The sequence below is a fragment of the Limulus polyphemus genome, unplaced genomic scaffold, assembly GCF_000517525.1.
Source record: "Limulus polyphemus unplaced genomic scaffold, Limulus_polyphemus-2.1.2 Scaffold441, whole genome shotgun sequence".
In the NCBI taxonomy this organism is placed as follows: Eukaryota; Metazoa; Arthropoda; class Merostomata; order Xiphosura; family Limulidae; genus Limulus; species Limulus polyphemus.
The window spans coordinates 362,378-386,444 of NW_013666051.1; the positions used below are offsets into that span (position 1 = coordinate 362,378).

The following is a 24,067-nucleotide window of genomic DNA, read 5'->3' on the forward strand; positions in this document are numbered from 1 at the left end:
CCCCCCCCCATTCTTCTTCAGTTATTATTTATTATAATAAATTACTAAAAATAATGATTACTGTCAAAAAATACACAAAGAATGGAAAAAAAACAACATTACACAATCAAATTTGTAATTTTTAAACACTTTTATGCTGGAATATTTCTGATAAAAATAATGTTTCCTTTTTTAACACATTGAAATGTCTATTGCCCTCTCAGTCTTGTGTTAAATTCTATGTAATTTTCTGTAATTATTAAGGTTTATCAAACATGCATTTCACTACATTTTTTTCTTTGATGAAGCAGTTTCTAAATCTTATAAGCTGATGCAGAAGGATTGCAGTTCCAACTGATATTCTTTATGGCATGCTTATGTACTAGAAGTCAAGGGGTTAAAATCTGACAAAATCCACTAAATTTTCAAAATATAAAAAAATGCTTTATAGGATGCCTGGTTATATTTCTTTTACATTCCAGAGTAGCTACTACACTTTATTTTCCCTTTCACACAATCACAGCTCAAAGAGTTGAATATTTACATGGACATTTCAGCTTATTATATCCCACTGACTATAGGATGGAAAAACTTTTACTCGTTACTAATATTAAAATTTTATACAGAACTATTAATAACTAGCAACACTGTTAAGCTACGAAGAATACTTTTAAATATTCATACCTAGAAACAAGTATATTATTAATGTTTGTTATATGAACAAGACCAACACATATGTAAGGTGTTAATATTGTTTCAACAAGTTATCATAGAAGAAACAGCAACCGTCTTCTAGTGGGTCCAAAAAAAAGTACAAGGCACAAAATATCCATCATAAAAGTGTGTCTATATACACATAAATAAAATAGTAACCAACATATACTAATAACACACTTGCTTATTATTACACCAAAAACTAGATTTGTTTTTACACAAAAAAAATCCTCAAATTCATTAATTTCAATTGATCACAATATACAATTTAGTCGGAAAGAAATAATGAATTAATATTCTGTATCTAATATTGATATCACTCTTCAAAAGCAATGGCAAAGCTGACCTGATGGTACGGTATCCAGGAGGGTTTAGTGCTTCATTTATACTTGAAACTACCATAGCTTTATAACTATAGGTTTCCTGAAATAATGGCCTTGTGACTCCTATTAGAAAACCTTTCCTTTCAGCTATGTTAATATATGATTTATGTGTGAATGTAGTAAAAGTCTACAAATGAAAAAACATGCAGCATACATAAACCAACATATGCCAGATAATATAAGGCAATATCCCCTAATGTCACTTCTATTATCATTATCTGTATTTTTTGTATAACTCGTGCCTTCAAGTTTCGTAATAGTATTTGTTTTATGATAGATGCAATGATCACTAGTCAAGTTAAGAGATTTTTCCAGCTGTCTTGAATCTTGGACAAATTGCTAAACTGACAAGTAACCAAAGTTTTCATATGGTACTAAGCTTGTGTAATGTATTAAGCATTTATGGGGCATTCAGGAAATACTCTAGAAGATACATATCACCTACTTTTAACAACTTTAGCAGCTAAATTAATTGTACCAGATTTACAGAGTACCTTATAAGTCACTCTAGTTAATCCAGAAGTTGTTGCAGCTACTTTAGAAATTAACAAATGTTTGAATCTCTCCATCCAATTATATTACTACATACTACACGAAATTCTAACAATGTTGATAAGATGGCAAAAAATAAAGAAAAGTGCAACAGTTATATAGAAGAGAATGATAAAATTATTATTGAAGGCACATTGTAGCTGGAAGCATCCTCTAGGTCTAACTTAGCCATTTGTGTAAAGAGTGGCAAAAAATTGAAAAAAAAGAGTTACTGTGGAATAACACTATGTGGGTCATTTGGATTTATTCACTATGAAGACACAATGGAGTACATCACTAATTATTGTGCTAGCACAATTAGCATTTCCACTCCAGCTGAGATATCATAGATGAATCGGAGGTAAACTGGAATGAGATGTAATATGAAGAAAGATAATAAAAACTTTGTTTCCTCTTGACAAAAAACAGCTCTTTGCCAAGACAGTTCAATGCTGGTTGTCATGTTCATGGTATACTGTTTGATAATCACAAATACATAATACCATTTGAAGATCATTCTTTACACAGCTTTGTAATCACACCAAACTTATCTCCAGTAAATAATCATAAATAAGTCTTTTTCCTCTTGTGAAACACTTGAAAATACTTACAAGATGTTTATACATCAAGAAATCTTGTAGTCTCTCTAGCTTTCAAGGAACTAGACCTACTCTGCTTCAAAGAATTCCATTAGTTAAATACTGAAAACCATCATACAATTTAGTTGTCAGGGAATGCATACTGGACTCCACCATGCTATCAACACGGAGCTGAAGCTGGTCCTCAGTTAGGCCTATGTGAAATCGTTCCCTTAGACCTTTCACAGCACTTGCTCCATTTTTAAAGCAAGGTAGCTGTGCACTGGCCTGCATGATTTCAACTAAAGCTAAAATCTTCTCATGGTGTTTACGAGCAGCAAGAAGTCCTTGAAGCATGAGAATCTTAAAATATTCAAACATATCACTCCCGAGACCTCCCATGACCTAGAGGAGAAGTAATTAATGGTTTGATCAAATGAAATGCAGAAGAAGCTTTGATTTATAACAAAATTTCACAAAAAAGTTTTTTACACACTAGTTTCTTTTTTTTACTCAACATATCTTTTATCCTTCCAAGTCATCTTTCATTTAAACAATACACATAGTTATAAAGGTAGCCTTTCTTAATAATGAAAATAAGGTAATTTAATATATTGACAGTGAGAAACATGGTTTGCTTTAAATGAAATCACATTTTATTTATTGAATCAAGATATATTTTCTCCATACATGTCATCAGCCAGTTAAGATATTCAACACGATGGCAAGTGTTTTACATATCATACATCCAAGTACAAATCTTGTTCAACCGTTTGATTACCTATATATTTACATAATGTATGTATACTTCCTGCATTAGATTTTGTTCTGTAAACAATAATATGTGTACATTTTAGTTTACTTCATGTGTAATTACAAATTATTCATTTGGTTATTTTTTCTACATCATAAAATACATTAAAAATAATCAAAAGAAAAAACCATGTTGGACATATGTGCTTGATACCTTGGTAGTAAGAAGGTTAACAATATGCATCAAAAATCTGTTTCAAATTAACAGTTTAGAGCACATGTTAACAATATTATATGCTAATTAATGTATAGTTGTAAGCCAAAGTCTAACAATATTCTTGCATTATAACAGTAGCTTCAGTTTTTGTATTGTACAGATTTCAAAGTACGTAGAAAAAACAAGTTTTACAGACTATTCACAATGTTCTGATTAGACATCACTGAAAAATTCTTGAAATTTGGACCCAAAAATACAGAAAGACCCAAATTTATCCTCTACAACAGTATATCACAAAGAAATGTTACCATGTTGAAAAAATCAGAACAATCTGATGATTCACAATAGAGTTCGTTGGCACTTATTATTACCAAGTATTTGAGAAACAAAACTTACATTGACAAATTCTTGTGTCAGTTTGAAGGGAGAGTTTTCAAAGCCAAGGTTTTTTGGAGAGGAAGACAGGATGAAGCCAAAGTCTATGTGGATTATGTGGCCTTCAGCATCCAACAATATATTTCCATTGTGTCTAGGAAAATAAGAGCAACCATAAAATAAATTAAAATATTAGTATTCAAATTTATTAAAACCATACTGATATGTTCAGATTTCACTGGAATCTTTGTTACACATTTCTGATTAAAATAAGCTACCTACATATATCAGGTCTAAAAATCAACCTTTTAATCAGTATGGCTAATTAAATAAACAGTATATATATTCTTGATAACACAGTTTAACAATTATCGCAAGAAAAAAAACAATAAATCATAAAGTATGCATTCATTTATGGAAAAGTTCCTAAGTCCAACGCAGCAATTTGATAGTTTTCGTTTTTCAAAAATAGTCACAATCATATACAAACACTAGGCTTACTCAAATTATGAAAGGTGAACATAGATCAGCCTATATACAGTTGAGTAATAAGGTATCGAATATACAAATTAGCAAGTCAGGCAATGTAAATTCAGTAAATGGTATATATTAGACTTGAACTACAATGTTATATAGTTTGGTACTTCATAGGTAGTGTAACACCAAAATTTATCACTTCTGTGAAGCATCTGCAACAGTACTTTCCAATGCAAAACATCCATACTCAGATCATAAAGACATATTGATCACAGATTTCAAATTTCTAAGATGGGAATATTCCTTAAACTTAATGGTATTGAAAAAACAGGAAATATCTATGTATCTGGGATACCAGGATCATCCAAAAAGAGACCTGCAACAAGTTATACCCTAGAAGGGATAAAAAAAGTGCAGCAATCTTATAGCCGGTGAGACTACGATCATAAAAGGTTGTGGCAAAAACCATCCATGTGCCCCAGGCAACACTACACAACATAATTAGGAAGGCTCTCTCAGAAATGCAATACATTTACACAAGATGTATACAAGACATATCCATTCCACTATTGTATAACTCAATCAGTGGGAGAATGAAATGCATGTTCATAATATTAAATATGAAGACATACATATAAAGTCACCAGATGCAGTGGCTATGGATTTGTTTGTGACTGAACTGTTGAAATGTGCACTAGGAAAGTGTCTTCCTCATACACTGTATGGCTTATGGAAAGCAAGAAGGTAGTATTGTTGTGCTTTTGATATGACAAGCTTATAAAGGAGCCTTTTGCTATAGAAACTATGGTGAAGGGCTATTTTTATGATGCACGGCCACCATCCAGAGAATGACTGGACACGTCAACATGGACTGCAACAATGTGGTGAGGCTCCAAAATTGTTTTGATATAACAGATTCAACCTCAGCATTGGTTAAGTGCTGTCAGTATGAAACAATAAACTACTACAATAAAAACTCTAAGCTAACTATAAAATCTTTTGTAGTTACATTGTCTCTACTTACTATACTTTCATTCTATTCACAATAATTTAGCCTCATGAATTCCACAAACTTATTTAATTAGTACTGTTTTCTTTTCATGGTTTTCTCCACTTATTTCAACTACATATTAGTGTATTAAAAGTTAGAGAAAGTTCTTACTGGCCTAAGAACATATGCCAGAGTAATAAAACTAATAGTCACAACTTTTAAAAGCTAAATTTTTAATATGTAATAAGACATGATCAATTAATGTTTTGTATTCACACTAAAAACTGAACAATCTTCTACATAAAAAACTGTGATTATCTTGAAAGCTATTACTTAAAATCAAATTCTCCCACAATGTACACAAATATCTAAAAATCTGTTAAAAGACTGATTTAAAACAGCAAAAACAAGTTACCACACATAAAAAAAAAACTTAAAACAAGCATTGTGACAATACACATGTCAAAATAGTCTCACAGATGGAGAGGCCAAGAATTTTCATTAATTAACCATTTTGCTTGTTTTTGAATTTTGTGCAAAGCTACACAAGGTGTCCCTAATTTAGCAGTGAAAGACTAGAGGGAAGGCAGTTAGTCATTACCACCCATTGCCAACTATTGGGCTACTTTTTTACCAACAAATAGTGGGATGGACCATCACATTGTAATACCCCCACGACTGTAGAGAGCAAGCACGTTTGGTGTGACACAGATTCAAACAAATGACCCACAGATTGCAAGTCAAGCTCCCTAACCACCTTGTCATGTCAGGCCATAATTAATCATATTACATAATTTCCATGACAGATGAACCATTTTAAAAGAATAAAAGTGATTCTGGGTATTTAGTTATTAAAGGTTTGTTATAATCTGTAAAAAGATCTTATTTCACTTTTCATTGTTTTAGCTATTTTATCCCATTTAACACAATTCCTTAAATGTAAAATTACGAGATTTACCCAGTTCCACTCCATATTTCAACCAATCTCAATAAAAAGAAATACTGCTTATGTGTAGTGAATTTAGATATCACAACATGATGTTAAAGCAATTAATCTGAATGAGTTTCGGCTGAAAAGGTTATACACAAAACCACTTCTTAAAATCTGGTTTTGAATACTTGTCCTGTATCTGAAATAGATATTGTTAGAGCTAATTTATATAAGTTTGTTCTACATACCTGTCCTTCACCTGAATGAGGTATGACAAAAGACAGTAGGCAGCACAACTCTCTACAAAGTTTTTCTGTGCTGATAGAAATTCTTCTGAAGTCAATGAACCAAATTCTTGTAGAAAGTAGTCTAGAAGTGACATCTTGCTGTGTTTCTTGATTTGATGGAGAGATACAGTATTCAGAATAGGCTCAATCATACCACTGTCTGATGAAGTCACCAAGATACGGTATGGACGGATCCACAGTGGTACTCGTTCCTGTTCCCATATTTTCTATTGAGAAAAAAGAAAATTGCAAAAATCTTTCTGTAATATTCCATAAACAATGAGTTGTCTATGAAATGGAAATTAAATTATTACTACAAATATTATTTAGAAGTTAATGCATTATTTCAGCAAAATCTTATTTTCATAATTATCTAAATTTATTTGACCTTCACAATAACCAGTTTTGGATTTCAGATATATTCAACATAGAAATTCTACACAAACAGAAACATAAAAACAACAACATAGAATCAAAAATAGTTTCATCAGTCAATTCCTCCTTTAATTTAGCCTTTCAATCTCAAACATGTTAATGTATATTTTAAAAGTACTAACGACTAAGCTTTATACCACAATTCATATCCACAAACAATAAGAAACTTGTTTCTCAGATAACACAATAACAACGTTGACAAACTGTGCACGTTTCAAACCTATGAAACTGATAACATATTAGGTTTTGATCATTTCAGACGAACAGGTGGCAAACACCAATACTTACAAGTATTTGCTCTAGGGTGTAAGAGGTTTTCTTCATCAAATTTGCCAATTTTGATTGATAAAAAACAACAAATGAACCTAATTTACTATAATATGGAACATATGTTAAAAAACAAGAAAAATATTTCAATTGTTATTTCATTTTATCAAATACAAAATCCTATATGATGATCAAAATTTTCATCAACTTTCCCTTTTATTAGTAGCTGCCCAAAATGACTAGAGTATCCAAGACTAGAAAAAGAGAATCTTATAGACAAGATCTTCAAAATAAACTGTCTGGTTCTGCCTTTTTACAAACTATTTTTACTAAAAAACTATTATGCAGTGTCAAGATGACAGCCAGGGTTGTACAGTTCCCATTTTGTAGGTGTGTATCCCCTTGAAAACAGTACATAACAAGCTTGGTGGTGTGCCTATATTTTGCTGAACAAATCTTTCTGACGAATATATCTAAGAAATAAGCATGACTGCATTTGTTTCACTTTTGACCAATCACAGGGCCACTAGCTTGAATTCTCTAGATTCAAAATGTGTCTAATGCTCCAGCAAACCACACCTCCATGGCAAGCAACTAATCATGACCATATGCATGACTATTTCTACATTTATTTGTGTTGCTTATGGCTCCTTAGTGTAAGTATAAGCATAAAAAAGAAAGTAAATAAAGGAAAATAGCATTTGTAGCAGGATTTACATTAATGACAAGTAATAAAATACACAAAATTACTGTACAATAAAAACTCAAAACTACTTCTTACAATGTTAATATCAATGAGCTAGTGATGTATCCACCCATGACATTCCAGGTTGATGACAGGAAATTTACATAAGACTTCTGTGTTATATCCACACAGATTAATTAAGATTTCACTTTGGAAACTTAAAAGATGTTGTAGAATTAAATCAATAACTTGTTTAATGTGAAAGTAACTAACAAAACAGTGCTAACACAGTCCTATTTAACTCTTTCAACACAGGCTCGGTCCCTGGGACCGACCTGGTAACCATTTTGTGCTTGTTACAGTTTTCATGCTATAAATTTTAAATTAGTATGCATATGTTCACGAAATTTGGCAGATTATCAGTAAACATTACAATGCTTTGATATGCAATATCAGATTTTTTGTTAAGTCTTAAGGTTTGTTAAGCAATGTTTGTCTCATGTCTTTTTTTTTTTTCGCATGTTGCCTATCCAACATGCAAAGTCATTTTCATTTTAAGATTAAAACTACTTTTATGCATCAGAAAATTTTCAAATTTCATATGCAAAATCCTTATAATGTCCAGATAATTATCAAATGTTTAAGAAAAAACTTTATATTTTATCTGTTATTTTCACTATCAAATCTCTGTACTGGTTCAGCTGATTTGACCAATCTCGTAACCACCATAAAAAATTAGGAAATAAATATAAATTATGCTTTTTTCGTTCTAGAATGACTACAAATTATAACACGAAAACATAAATGTTTAGACTAAATGACTTAAATCTCATAACATTATACATTTATATATATTTATTATTTTTATTATATTGACCTTTCAGCCATGCCTGGCTAACAATACAGAAGTTACAATGACGTGGTGCACGTGCACTCATGTTACCGTATCCAATAATATAAAACTGACCTTTAGTTTTTACAAAGTGACCTGTCTTGGCTGTGTTTTATTGGACTAGTATTTTGTAAAATATAGTCACATTTCAATTATTATACATTATATATATGTATATACATTATTATTTACAAATAATTTCTTAAAATTATTTTTTGTAAGACACAGAACAGTAAATAAAGAAGTGAAGCAAACAATTATCTCTTATAGTTACGACCTTTGTACTCGGTTGCTAATTGACATAGGTTGCTAAGCCTTTTAAAATTTCACACGTGGAGGATGTGAAACAAAATAATGTTTTAGGTTTTATACATACATTTCAAATAATTAAAAAATCATAAATTAATATATCAATACAATAGAATTCGACTATAATTTATTAAGCTTGATAACTAAGCTATATTTCAGTCTAAAAAAATATGAAATTTTGAACAGGCTAAAGACTCAACTTACCAGCATGAAGGTTTGTCTCAAAAGAGAGAGATGATGCCATTATATTTAAAAATGGCTGAGAAAGCCACTAGGGGACATTCTGAGCTTTCAATTGGTTATTCATATGTCATATATATATCTGTGTGTGTGTGTGTGTGTGTGTGTGTGTGTATATATTTATATATATATATATAAGGGACCATTTCCAAAAATGGAAAGAGGTGAGCAGGATCATTGTATTTGATTCAGTATGAGTGATATCTCAGCAAGTAGAAAAGATAGGAGGTTCTTATTTTGTATTCTAGCTTGTCAATATCGATAATTTGAGTTCCTAATTCATACAAAACTATAGACTTAGTATTTTGACATCACAAACATCTAATTTGAATCAGTGCTGCATTCAACATACCATGTGACACACAAAAACGATTTTTTAGATGTGTTTTTTAATATTTACTTTTAAATCAAGATATTAAATAATGTTTAATATGAAAATTTTAATTATAATCTACAGTTTGATACCAAACTTAATGACATAACTTCATAAAATAGTAGTTCAAAATAATTTTTAGTGCGAGTCAACAAATGTGATGACGTGGCTTTTGACCCGTGACCTGTCTGGAAAGGGTTAATCAACTAGATATACACCTTTAGTAATGCTTTTCAATATGAAAACAGTATGTATATCAAATGTCCCCCATGTAGCCCTTTAAACTGTACAAAAAGGGGGCAAATAATTATTTTCTAAAATTTACAAAACTTACAATTATTAAACTAGCTTCTATTATTGTTTGAAAGTTACACAAAAACTGACTATCATGATAACATTTTTGCATAGTTTCACACTGATGTACAACAATAATTAAATAAATTATAATGAACTACGTTTAATTTAGTTAGTTCGGCTGATCCAAAAAATTACTAAACATCTGATACAACTTACCTTGAGAGTTGCCAAAACTTGATAGGCCATAAGTTCTTGTCTCAAGTCGTCACCACATTTGACTATGACAGCCAAAAGCTGCCATCCAGGCAGGTGGCCATACGGTGATGATTCTTGAACTCTTCTGATCTTGTCTTCCCAGGGTTCTTTAAGTGCAGCTGCTGATGGGTCTTCTGGATCTCGCTGTAACCACAAGACTTGTAATGAACAAATACTCTGGCTTACTGTAAATTCAACTACAACACTCCATATTCTGATCAATTCTTTTTTTAGAGGTAACATCAGCAGTATTAGTCACTGTAAACATATGTAAAACAATAAACATTCTAACCAATACTGAGTGTTAATGACAATACAGTCTCAGTTCTGTAAACACAGGTACTACAACTTCTTAGCTACATTTTCTATATTAACAGTAACAGTCTTAATCAGTGTAAACACATATACAACACTAAATATTCTAACCAACACATCAAGTAATAATGAAAACACAGTCTCAGTCCACTGTAATTACAGGTACTATAACTTCTTACCAATACAGTCTATTACTGTAACACAGATACACAATTAAAAACACTGACAAACATATTAAGTAGTAATGGTGGTTGAAAACAAAAGTACAATAGTAAAAAATGGGAATAATACTTTAAACAACATTCATTACCTTGAATGTAGTCTTTGGCACATTAATACTCTCTGTGAGTCTACGCCTTATGTCTCCAGCAGCCACCAAGACAGGATCCCTATCTGCACTTGTAGTGCTATCTTGGGAAAACTGGGAAATGGTATCTCTGTCTCTGGTCTTGAGGCAGTTAATGTACTGTAACTATAAAAAGAGTCTTGTAAGCTTATGCACAAAATAAATAGCAACTTATCACCTCTAGACACAGCTTCACCACTTGTAGTTCCAATATTTAATATACCACACCTGAAGAAATTACTAAATATATTTTTCATTATGATCCTTTCTAAAGTTACTCAATAAATATTTAAAAATGTAAAAGTATTAAGATATTCTATCTCAAACAATTCATACATTTAATTGTACCAGCTCAGGAAAAAACTTGGTTAAACTAAGTTTGATATAAACTCTTTTCTAATTATATACTTCTATATACACATAATAAATTATAAACAGAAGCCAATTAGTGCAAGAGAATACTATAATAAATAAAACAAATGTAAAAGTTACCATTCACGGAAGTACTGATTTTCTTAGCTTATTACATATTTTATAAACAAAGAAAAATTACATACATGGTTTAGGACATGCTGTTCTACATAGAAGACTGAGGAATAAAAATGTCACTTAACTCCTTCATAATTTGCCCGAGGTAACTTGAGCATCCTCCATGTTTCAAAAAGTATTTGCCCGAGTTAATTCAGGCAAACCATTTCTTGTTCCATTCTTAATTTCTTGAATATAGTTGCTTGTTATCATGTTTTACAATCAGTGCTCACTAGATGGCATTGGAAATGCTGTTTGTATTGATCTCTTTCAGATTTATTTTGAATTATGTATCAAACACTAGAGAAAAGTAGTTTCAATGAAATAAGATACATCATGTAAAAATCCAGATATGTAACATTTATTTATTGAGCATATTTTGTGCAGAAATCAAATAACAGGTCATAAAAGAGCTTGTTTCATTAATATACAAGTATAGGCTATCAAAAAGTGAAATAAAAAAACCTGCCCGACACGGAAGGGGTTAAAGATTAGGAAACAATATTGTCACACATGTTCTAAATGAAAAGCAACAAACCTGCACAGATATATCATCATCTTCTTGACTCCAACATTCTCCATCATCATCAACACTTGGGTAGAGAGAGAAGGAGCTAAGAGATACGTCCTGATGACTGTAGTAGTCCAACAGGTTTTCTTCAGATCGAGTCTGGCGAAGAGTGTTAACAATCTTCAAAGGAATAGGACTTGTCTCCATGTCTTCAACCTCAACCACTTCAACATATATAATGTAGGGAGCCTGAATATTGTATGCAAAACGAACATCTTCATTAATTTTCCCAAACTTTAACTATAAAATTGTAAATATATAACAAAACTAATAAGCCAGTTTCTCTATGTTAAAGTAAAACCTCAAACTTTTTATCGGAACATTATTACTGAGCAGAAATGTTCAGCAGTCATAAAAATGGTTATTGAAACCAAAATGTTGAATTAATTACAAGATTTGATAGTGATACACAGACAAGCCACTACTGACTAAAAACCCAAACAAAAAACACACACTATTAGACATTTTTCTCCCATGTTCTTGCTGATAGCAAATTATCCATGTATTTTGTTATAAAAACAGCCTAACAATTGGTTTATTCTGTCTAGAGTTCATTTATAAGTATCATAATAACAAAGACGTTCACTACACCTTATCTTTAGAGTTGAGTACAACAGCAGCCTGAGGTGGGACTCGGACCACTAGATGTGGACAGCTGGATGAATGAATAGGTAACCAAACTCGTGCTGGAAGATTAACATTTAACACAGAGAGTTCTGCTTGGAGCCGTTGAGCTATGAAGAAAGAAACTTCCATTGTATAACAAATGAAATACTAATATGTAACAGATTAGGTTCATAGCACTGGCAATTGGTACATTTGGCTGGTCAGAATGGGTAAATGAATACACAAAAATTATGTAATATCAAGTATTATTCTAGTACTATGCTTACCAAAATAGTATTAATGAAAATATCATTCTGATAAATGTGATTTCACAAAAAATAAAAGCAAAAACAAAATTTACAACTAAAAGTAATAAAAATATTGCATTAATAATGAAGTTAATTAATTGTTGGAGTAGTGGTTCTAACAAAAACATAAAAAAATAACAATGGATCTAGGAAACAAACATAATAAAAAATAATAGCAGTACATGCAAGTTAAAAAATGATTCCACCTCTATAACAACCAATAATTCAATTACTGTTTAAACATTAGCCTTGATTTTAAAAGCAACTTGATGGGTTTTCTTGTGCTTATAAAATTATCCTGTTGAAAACTAAGTAGATTTCAAAAGACTCAGAAATTTGAGTACTTTTGAATAGTTGACTATTTTTTCCCAGATGTATCTGGATCATTTGAAATCTACTAGATTTTCTTTGTGCTACTTCTTTCATCACGGCTGGTGAAAAACTAAAGATTTAAATGTTAAATTTACTATTAATGTACAAATACAAATAATTTTCAGATATCCTGAACTGAGCAAACAATTTTCCTTGCTTTTGACTTTAAACTTACTGATCTTTGTTAATTCACTCTATATTCACCACTTTAAAAAAAAACTTACTTTTAAGTTCCTTTGTGAGAAGCGGTTGCAGACGTAATCCAATAGAAATAAGTGATTTAACAAATTCATTTTCAGGAGCTAACCTTGGAGCCTACAGTAACAAAACAAATGTCAATATAACAATGATTCAACTGTTTTAAAATACAATTATAACAAAAATCAGTATTAAGGTTTATACTTGTTTTAAAAGAATACAGTAATACCAAATTTTAAGCCTTTAAATTATTAGTAATATGAGCAATGTAACTATGTTCTTATTTTACACTTAGTAACAAAAAATCTATACATAGCAGTAAAAAACTAGAAAACATAAGGTGCTTATAAATCTGCAAATTCAATGGGTGTAACTAGATAAAGGGCTGGGGGGTAGCCCCCAATTTGGTAATTTAGTTTCAGAATGAAAAAATCTAAAATAAAAATTAATACTTGTTACAAACTCCAAATTCAAATAACCCAAATGTGCTTTTAAGAAGAGATTTATCTGATTATATTGTTATCCAAACTATACATGATCTTTAAGTACATGTATTTAAAGCAGTGGTTCTTAACCTTTTTTGCTGCATGCCCCACCTCGACACTTCAAAAAATTTGATGGCCCCTTAATATAAAAACAAATTTGGTGTTGAAAAGGTATAATAACATAATGTAAAATTTAGAAATTTAGTTTTGAGTCACGGAACCTTTTTTCACCCTTCACACCCATATGAAAAATTTTCTTATTGTAGCATTTTCAAATTGCCCCCCTGTGGGGCAGGTGTCCCATGTTCCGAATCACTGATCTAAAGTGCTTAGCATTTAGAACTCCTATAATAATTTTGTAGCTAAGTCCTTGAATTTAATTATACTTAGTAAGACAATTTGTCAAGAGCATTAGCAAATTTATAGCTGTGAAAGCACCAATATGATAAAAACAATTATAAAAAAACTGAATAAAAAAAGAAAAAGAGGTACAATTATTATAACTGTATATTCTTTTAGAAATTTAAATGTTTGTATGTTATTTACAATAACAATTAAACAGAACGCAAGAGGAATCTTTGCGAGATAGTTCCTAGAATGAAATCAGCCAACTGGTTAAATTGTTAAATCTTTAGAAGACTAATAATAACAAAACAAAATATGGAAACATAGTAACCTCTAAAAAGTTAATGCTAGAACAGAAAAACACAATAGTTCGAAAAGGATACCCCAAATTAGATACCCGAGATGTTAACATCAAAAGGAACCACAAAAATAGCCTAAGTAAGAGCTAAGTTTAATGCTTTAAAAAACAAGCCAAACAATTGTTAAAGGCAATTTTTGATATGCCCATGATATAAGGAAATCAGAGAATGGCTTAAGGGGGATATCTGAGAGATAAAGAAGTAAAGAACTATGGAGTAACAATAAAGCAAATTTCGATAAGTAGTTTTTGTTTATTTAAAGTAACTTAAAACATACCTGGCAATGACACTGAATTCTTTGTCCTCTCAAGTCACTGAACATGCCTTCACAGCTCTCGAAACAAACACACCTACTATTAAAGGCCTGTCCAGAGGACAGGTCTCCTAAAACCCGTTTCTCCTTTGGAGTTAGAGGACTAGATATTTGTCGATTGCTACTTCCTCCAGCTCCTAATCCTTAAAAAAAAGAAATATATATATATAAAAGATGGAATATACAAGTCTAATTTTAAACTTTTGATGCACACACACAGCATGTTTTGAAATTTTCCAGCTAATTTCAAAACAAGGCTATATCAAATTGAAGAAAAAGAGAGAGAAGAAATGTACAAACAAACCTGTTGCATCTGAAAATGACCTGTGATGGGTTTTCTTGGCTGTAGATGGATTGTTTACAGGTGGTAAATGACCAGACAATGGTGTTCCTTGAGTGGGTGGGAATTGCCTTTGGTGGAATATAAATACATTGAAGATAAAGAATAAAAAATAGTGTTAATTAATAATAAAACCAATGCTGATACTAAAACAATATTAGTAAGTAATAATAAAACAATGTTATCTTTAAACCAATTTTCACACACTAGCACACACACACACACATATATATATATATATATATGAAAGAAAAACTTTTATTACACTTTAAAGTAATTGTTCATTTTTCCAAGTCACCTGTCAGAAAAAGTTTATGTAAATCAAGCTGTATTTCCTTACAATTTTTGTCTTAATTGACTGATTACCTCAGTTCTTCTGAGAGAATCTTATTTTTCAGCTTTACTCCTTGAGACTTTCTTCGCAAAGGGGCATTAGTGTCAGAGCAATAGGCTATCAATAACCACACCAATTGAAGTGAGAAGTCTACATTCTTATTACACCTGGTGGAAAAAAGCAGTTCAGTATAACAAGAGTAACAGAAAATAAAACAAGATGTTCCTGTGAAAGTGGTCAAATTAAATTATAATTTATTTCAAATGTTAGAAGAACACACAACTACATCTATACTTACAGAAAATGATAAATCTTTTACCTTTAGAATTATAATCTTTTTTTTAAATTTTACTATATATCTTCTGGAGAAGCAATTCAAATGGAAAGAGAGAGAATCTTACTTTCTGAATAATTTTTAGTCAGTGGATAAATGCCTGGTACCTTCAAATGTTCTAATCTAAGACAGCTTATATCCTACTTCTAAAGTCAAAATTATTTCAAAGACTTAAGGTTTGATAAAGATTAATGTTGTAGTACTGGATAACAGCTCTTTAGGTCTACATACTATATACAAAATTACTGAAAAATGTAAATACATGTAAGGATACAATTAATATTTGTTAATCTAAATATTACTTATGTAATTTTTCATCCTTCTTCCCCGCTCAACAAATGTATTTTGCAACTAAAACTTAAAATACTATCAGTTAGTTAACACTGTAAAATCAACATAGAGAGGAGTGACAATCATAATAAGATACATTTTTTAGAAATCAGTTTTAAGAGAAAAAAGTTTGTCAATAATGTATATCAGTAATGTATCTACAATGAGAACATGGCCTAGAAACATTTTTTTTATTTGCTGTAGTGAAACAAACTGCCATATCTACCTTAACTAATTACCTGTCTACAACCTTCTTCACATACAATAAACACACACACAAACTCTCTTACCATTTTCCCCCATGCATAAACTTCAAGTTTGTACCAAGAAATAACTAACACAACAAGAACAAAAGTAAGAAGTATGGGAAAAAAAAATCAGCTTATAGAAGAAGCAATACTAGCAGAAACTTTATTAATTATTAGTATGCATTATATGGACTGTACATAACTCACTTCATCACAACAAAATTTTCATCTGCTCAAAATCAGTGATTCACTTTATTGTGACTAAATACCACAAGTCTCTTTTATAGATTTCATGTTCTTCCACATTCCATCCTGAGCAAATGTATATTTTATAGATTCAGTCAGTGTAATATGTATAAGTCTAGAGACTTTGTTTTTATATTAACTGTAAAACTTCAAGTCTGTACCAAGAAATAACTAACACAACAAGAACAAAAGTAAGAAGTATGGGAAAAAAAAAATCAGCTTATAGAAGAAGCAATACTAGCAGAAACTTTATTAATTATTAGTATGCATTATATGGACTGTACATAACTCACTTCATCACAACAAAATTTTCATCTGCTCAAAATCAGTGATTCACTTTGTTGTGACTAAATACCACAAGTCTCTTTTATAGATTTCATGTTCTTCCACATTCCATCCTGAGCAAATGTATATTTTATAGATTCAGTCAGTGTAATATGTATAAGTCTAGAGAATTTGTTTTTATATTAACTGTATTTAATTTTCTTCTATACCATCAGTGTAAAACATACAAGTCTCAATATTTTAGTTTTATATTAAGTACTTTCTTAGTTTCTATTCAAATTTGAACGAGTGTGTCATGCAAGTCTAATATTTTGATTTTGGACTAAAGAATATCTAATTTATGTTATAGATTCAGTGATTGTACCTCATAGAAGTTTTGCAATGATTTCAGTTTTATGTGAATGGTATCAAATATTTAGTCTGATGGAAAATTTCAATGTGTAAAACAAAGTTTTCCCAATATAAAGTATAAATTGTTATACTTTGATTAGAATAACAGGGAGAACAATAACAATTTAAAAAGTAATAGGCCTCATTCAGTATGATGAATTAATTACTATCATTTGCAAGTAGTTTTCAACTTCCATTCATAATACTGAAATCCTTACAAACATTATACATGGTTACTCCATAACAATTTGAAAGTAATGAAATCTTTTATCTACCACAGGTTAACAAAAGACATACCTATAGACAAGATAAGGGTGTATGGCATCTGCAACGTCAGCATGATGAACGTAGAGACTAACCAACTGTGGCAGGAAGAACTCAACATCCTTGTCACTGAAGCTAAAAATCCTGTTGCCTGTTAAAATATTAGTAAAACATTAGAAATAATGAAATATAAAAAACAAAGAATTACTAAATAGAGATAAAGGACCAGCAAGTCAATACGTTAATATATGGCAAGATTAAAAAAAAAAAGACCAAGGAAATATGCAAATAATAGTGAATCAATGCAACAAGGGGTAAAAGTATAAAGTATGTCTTGTAAGTAACTCCTGAAGATGATGTAAATCACATCTAAACTTGAACATGTAGAGTGTCAATTTAAAATAGAACCGGAAAGTTTCAATAAAGTTTTAAATTGTGTAAATAGGAAACATTGTTTTTAATAATTTATTATGATTTTATTATAGACTGATTTATAATGAGCATGCTGAAATTACACAAAAACACCAAGACTAATTAATCAGTCACTTCAACAAATATTATGGTTTCTCTTAAAATCAGACATGCTACAAGAAGTTTTTATAAAACGAAACACAACTTCTGACATACCACATCACATTTTGTGAAAACAATTATTTCTATCTAGTTGTACAGGTCACTTTTATGTATTTCAGAAGTTATCTAAAGAACATAAAAAGCTCTTTGAACTTATTTGATAATGTTCTCATTTAACTAAAATGTATCGCTTTATAAAGTCAAGTACACCTACACATAAATATCAGTAAAAGTTACTATTGTGATATCAATACACTATTATCATGGTTAACATACACCAGTATCCACTATGCTAAAATACCAGATCACTATGTTTACAATACTGCACTGACGTTTGTCAACATTTAAGAAACAGTTCTGTTAAGGTGTGAAAAATTCAGTGAAGTCCAGTACCAAACTAATGGCTTTTTTTAAAGCACATAATCTGTAGTACTTGAGACAAAAACTAATACATCATTTGGCTTAACTTTTTTACATTACTATAGAAACATCTACACACTTCCACACTCACACTAAAAATATCAGAAAGTACATGACTTACCTTTATACAGTACTGTGAAAAAGTATTAGGACAACAGAATATTTTGTTATTCTTTCCACTTTATGGGGCTAATTCTTCCATGTCAAAACAGAATGTAAATTTCAACACTATAGTGATGCTTCATTGATCCCTGTTGACAATTGAATGAGTCAGGGTGTGAATACTTAGCATTCTTTTGAATTCCCATATACTTGTACCAAGGGCATGTCATAAGGGCCATGACAGTTATTTCAGACACTAAATTTGATCAGTATGTTCATTCAAGCAGAAATGCTAGCTCCTTGCTATATAGTGAAGACACTGCATGGGTTAATGGTACCAGTATATGCAAGAAGAAATCAATTTAATAGCACTGCACAAATAAACCTTGATAAAAATAGTGTTTAACACTATATATTAAGTTTTGTTGTTATGCCACGGCCCAAAAAGCGTAGAGAATTATCAGTAGAGCAGAAAGTTCGCATACAAATTGTTGCAGATTTGAAATGCTCCCTGAACACGGTAATTAAATTAGAAAATAGGAAAGGAAGAAGCAGAACACCTAAATTCAATGATATTGATGTTAAGTATCTTCGTTTATGTAGCCTTCGGGACAGAAGGACGACTGCCATTGATCTCAAGCATGAGATAAACGATCATGTACCAAATGACAGAAAAATGTCCAGATCTACAGTATCAAGAAGACTCAATGAAAATGGAATATTTGGTCGTATAGCAGTTTAAAAACCTTTACGTCGATCTCCAAATATTGCTAAGAGACTGAAATTTCCTAAAAAGTACAAAACTGGACTGTTGATGATTGGAAAAGGGTGTTATGGACGGATGAGTCCAAGTTTCAAATATTTGGTTCAGAGCGTAGGTTGTAAGTCTGGCGGAAGAAAGATGAAAGATACTTACCTCAATGCATAGCACCTACCATGAAGCATGGGTGAGGCAGTGTGATGGTTTGGGGGTGTTATTCTTCTGAGGCGATAGGAGATATTTGCAAAATAGGTGGAATAATGGACCAGAGCAAGTACCATCAGATAATGATCCGCCATGGTATACCAAATGGTTTTTGTATTATTGGTAAATGATTCTACTACCAAGAAGATAATGACCCCAAACACTCATCCATCCTATGCAGAAATCACTTAGCTAAGAAAGAAGCTGCTGGAGTCATTCAAATGATGCAATTGCCCCAACAGAGACCCGATCTCAACCCAATTGAGCAGATCTGGGATTTGATAGATCAAAAACTTGGCAAGTCAAAAGTTGCTTCCAAAGAAACTTTATGGAAGTGTATTAGAGATACTTGGAGTAAATTCCCAAAAGACACTTTGATTAAATATGTTGCAACAATGCTTGAAAGACAGTCTGCAGTTATTTAAGGAAAATATTAATTGTTTGCTGAATTCAAGCACTTCCACCGAGTTTTTGTTGTACTAAATATGAAGATTATTAATAATTTGATGTTTCGCCTGTGATTTACCTTCCATTGTTCTTTGAAAGTAGCCTGAAATCTAATTTTTGACTTTGTCCTAACACTTTTGCACAGTGCTGTACAAAATAAATCTTTCTCTCATTGACGCACTTCCAAAGGTGATCGTGGTACACGACCTGTTGCTTAGTCTATGCTTCTGGATTCTTTAAACCCCATGATTGTTCCTTTGGACAACAACATATAGTCTCTCCCAACATCTGCATAACTGTGGGGATAGTCCTCTATGTCACCACGATGAAATCCAGTCTTATTAGCAGTTACTCCATAGTAACCTTTGTCTTATTACTAACTAATTTAAATAGTTCTTTGATAAAGTCTTCGACTTTACTCGTAATGAATTCAGCTTGAAAGACGGTGTCAAAGCTGGAGATCAAACAGGAAACGTTTCATGAAAGTGCATATGTATAACAAGCTTTGAATCGCTTTTTACATGTGTACAACCGTATGAAACCTGGTGCTGGTTTATTTTATAGTGTACTGTGTCGATCAAATTAATAGAACTTGTAATAAAAAAATTATATTTTTTTATTTCATGCAGTCACGAAGGAACTAGTTAAACGATTGTCCTCAAGAATTTAAATCATAAATTTGTGTCAATATACATATGTTAATGACATCTTTGTGATTTAAAAAAAAACTTAATATTTTCATAACATAGTCATGTTGATATACTGTTGAATGTTCAAATTAATAGAACTTGTAACCAAAAATCATAATTTTTGTTTAATGCAGTCACGAAAGAACTAGTTAAACGATTGTTGTGACTTCTAATTTTTAAGTCGGCGTGATCGAAAAGTTTCTTTTATTACCAAAAAGGACCAATTGTGACTAGGTGAGCTTCAGCTACACCATTTGAAAAAAAAAGTTGAAACATTTATAAGTACAGCCATAAACGTGACAAGAAGTGGACGAATGTGATAGAAGACAATCTAAATACGCAAAGCAAAGCCGTTTAAGATATCATAAATGCTAAGAAGACATCAGCCTCATGAAAAAAGGCCTAGGGAAAGTTACCATGATTTTTGGTAACAAGTGCATTGCATCTGAGATTATAAACATGGAAAATATCAACTGAAGCCCCAGATAAAAAGCTCAGTATATCAGGGACGGAAAAAAAAGAATGGTACAGGTGTTAATAATACTAATTTCCATGACAAATAATTGACGAAATCCCAGTACATCATCATGAAGATGATCTTTTAGTGATGAATAGTTCTTAGTGAAATTAATTACTGTTTTAATTTCTTTCAGACGCATTGTGCTATTATATTAAGTGTAAAAATCAGAAAAACTTCCTGTTTTTGGTACAATAAAAGGTAACATCTTTATTATTCGCCACAGCCGACTAGTTTTGGTAACACAGTTACCATCATCAGGGCTAGTGTCTGCAGAGTTAGCTATGTTTAGCTAGAGCCGTTAATGGGCGAGTTCATTAAAAAAATAAAAGTCAGGAGACAGGGGAAGAAGATAAATAGTAAGTGAGGGATTACTTTTTTTTTAAATTGAACTCGCCCATTAAGGGTTGTACCTAAATATAGACTAAGCTAACACTATAGACACTAGCCCAGAAGATGGTAACTGTGTTACCGAAACTAGTGGGCTATAGCCTATAATAAACATTTTACCTTTCACTGTGTCAAAAAACGTTGTTTTTGTGTTTTTTACTCTTAATACTTAGATTTACTTAGTGAAAAACAAAAACAATAAGATCACGTTAAGAAAATTTGTTTGGATACATTTGAAAAATTAACCAACGAACTGAAAATTTCGCTTTGTATTTCGTATATTGCATGATAGCAATAGTGAAAACTTTGGCAAGAACTCTGTGAAAAGTTTACCGAATATCCAAAGACGCTTTGAAACCAACAACTTAAGAGGATTTTTTTTTATTTGTCTAATTATGTTCAACCAGGAAGAAAACTTCAAGGAGATAGAAACATTGAAATAACAAAAAATGGAAGAGCCAAATATAAGTGCATTACCACTGTAAAAAGAAAGAAACTTAAATGAGGAGTTTATGTGTGTCGTACATGTAAAAGAAATTAATAACTCCTTGAAAATGAACACCTATTCTCCACCAGATATATTCTACGTACTTCGTTTTACCAGCCGTCATTTAGTTTATCATTTTAAATCCATAAAAAGGTATATTGGCAAGTAGAGGAAAAAATATAGCATTTAGAGAAAGCTAAGAATTCCAACAATTTTGTTATTTGATTAGGCAATACTTCAGAGGTGAGTAACAAAATGTATTGTAGCAGTATTAAAAAGGCAGTATTAATTTATCTATATGATATAATAAATCACAATAACATCTATAATGGACCGTGTTTATATCTGTACATCAAATAATTTATGTACTTTGTTGTGGTATGGACGTTTCTCTTCTCGAGATGTCAAAGAAACCACACAATTTCTAAAGGAAAACCTTAGTTAAATACCAATGTCAATGTAAGCTATTTATCATCTGAAGATAATTACAGGAGAAAAAGAAAAATGTGAGTAAACGTTGATTTAGTTTCTCGCTCTTAGTATAGTTGCACAATGTGCCTGAAAAGAAATTGTGAAAAGTAGGCTCGAATTTTCCCAATATATGAAAAAAGTAGTTTCAAAAATACTACTTATGTTATGAAAGAAATAGACTCGAAAGGAAACAATATGAAGGGGTTATGACTGATTCAATATTTAATGCGTTAAACCAAAAACTGGCCGCTAGTCAGTGAGATATGGAATGTCCAGGTGTCGTCTCATTTACGGGAAGGCTTATGACGTTTGTTGAAACATGAAAAAGATTTGAAATAAAGCAAACATGGAAAACAGTATTCCATTTTTGTTTTCGTAGTACAGTAAAACAGTGCAACAGTAAATGGTTGAATAAGCGCCATACATGTGGACTAAAGACAATGTAAGACAAGGTCCTCTACTCCTGTACCCGGTGGAACAAATGTAAATATATAGATTTACAAACCTAAAATTCGGGTTTGATTTCCCTCGGTGGACACAGCAGATAGCCCAATGTGGCTTTGCTCTAAAACAAACAAACAAACAAACTTCTTAGGATACCATACATTAAACTATCAGTTACATTTCAACGTTCCTCGCATTTGGTCGAGAGCTTAAAAATCCACTGGTCTACTGTGATCAACATGGAGACACCATTTACACTGCCCACGAATTGTCATCGAAGCTGAATATAGCTAATGACAAAATAAAAAAAAAAAACAACAAAAATGGTATGAGAATAGTAGCTCAAGCATTGTTAGATTTTACTTATATCTATAACTAGGGCCCGGCATGGCCAGGTGGTTAGGAGACTCGACTCGCAATCTGCGGGTTCGAATCCCCGTCCCACCAAACATGCTCACCCTTTCAGCCGTTGGCGCATTATAATGTGACGGTCAATCCCACTATTCGTTGGTAAAACAGTAACCCAAGAGTTGGCGGTGGGTGGTGATGACTAGCTGCCTTCCCTCTAGTCTTACACTGCTAAATTAGGGACGGCTAGCGCAGATAGCCCTCGTGTAGCTTTGCGCGAAATTACAAACATCTACAGCTAGAAAAGTTGCGGGGTTCTATTCAAGTATATTTCAAGATGTTTCATGTAAGTGTTAAAACCCTGGTGAACACGGTATAACTAATAATAAACTTGTATTAATTTTCGCTCCGAACTTAGACATATACACAGTGACTATTTCATAGGGCTCGTACATACTTGACCATAATTCTGAGTTATCACTTCTCTGGGATGTGAGTTATACGCAAGTGCAAGAATGATAAAGAAGTTTTAATAATAAGTATTAATAACACAGTAATACCAAAAAAAAAAAAACAATATTTAATATGGACGTTTCGGAATTTCCTTAAATTCCATCATACCTAAAAAAAAATTAGCTCACAATATTTGAACTACAAAAAACAACATTAGCATTGAGCGAGTTTGCGTATTCAGTCGGAAGTTTAGAAAGACCAGATTTAAACGGTAAC

The 24,067-nt window shown here is 31.5% G+C and overlaps 1 protein-coding gene across 2 annotated transcripts in view; it reads right to left on the reverse strand.

The window, feature by feature from the left end:
* Window positions 1-61: 61 nt before the first annotated feature.
* Window positions 62-24,067, reverse strand: part of LOC106458307 (phosphatidylinositol 4-kinase beta-like) — a 77,993-nt gene continuing 53,987 nt past the window's right edge. For both annotated transcript variants that reach the window (XM_013917805.2, XM_013917804.2), the window contains exons 3-14: window positions 17,520-17,637; window positions 15,422-15,556; window positions 15,020-15,126; window positions 14,680-14,858; window positions 13,240-13,330; window positions 12,321-12,463; window positions 11,697-11,918; window positions 10,595-10,756; window positions 9,931-10,113; window positions 6,178-6,443; window positions 3,552-3,684; window positions 62-2,590 (exon numbers count right to left, since the gene is read on the reverse strand). In XM_013917805.2, coding sequence (XP_013773259.1) covers window positions 2,285-2,590; window positions 3,552-3,684; window positions 6,178-6,443; window positions 9,931-10,113; window positions 10,595-10,756; window positions 11,697-11,918; window positions 12,321-12,463; window positions 13,240-13,330; window positions 14,680-14,858; window positions 15,020-15,126; window positions 15,422-15,556; window positions 17,520-17,637 — 2,045 coding nt within the window. In that variant the 3' untranslated portion in view covers window positions 62-2,284. The remainder of the gene's footprint in view (window positions 2,591-3,551; window positions 3,685-6,177; window positions 6,444-9,930; window positions 10,114-10,594; window positions 10,757-11,696; window positions 11,919-12,320; window positions 12,464-13,239; window positions 13,331-14,679; window positions 14,859-15,019; window positions 15,127-15,421; window positions 15,557-17,519; window positions 17,638-24,067) is intronic.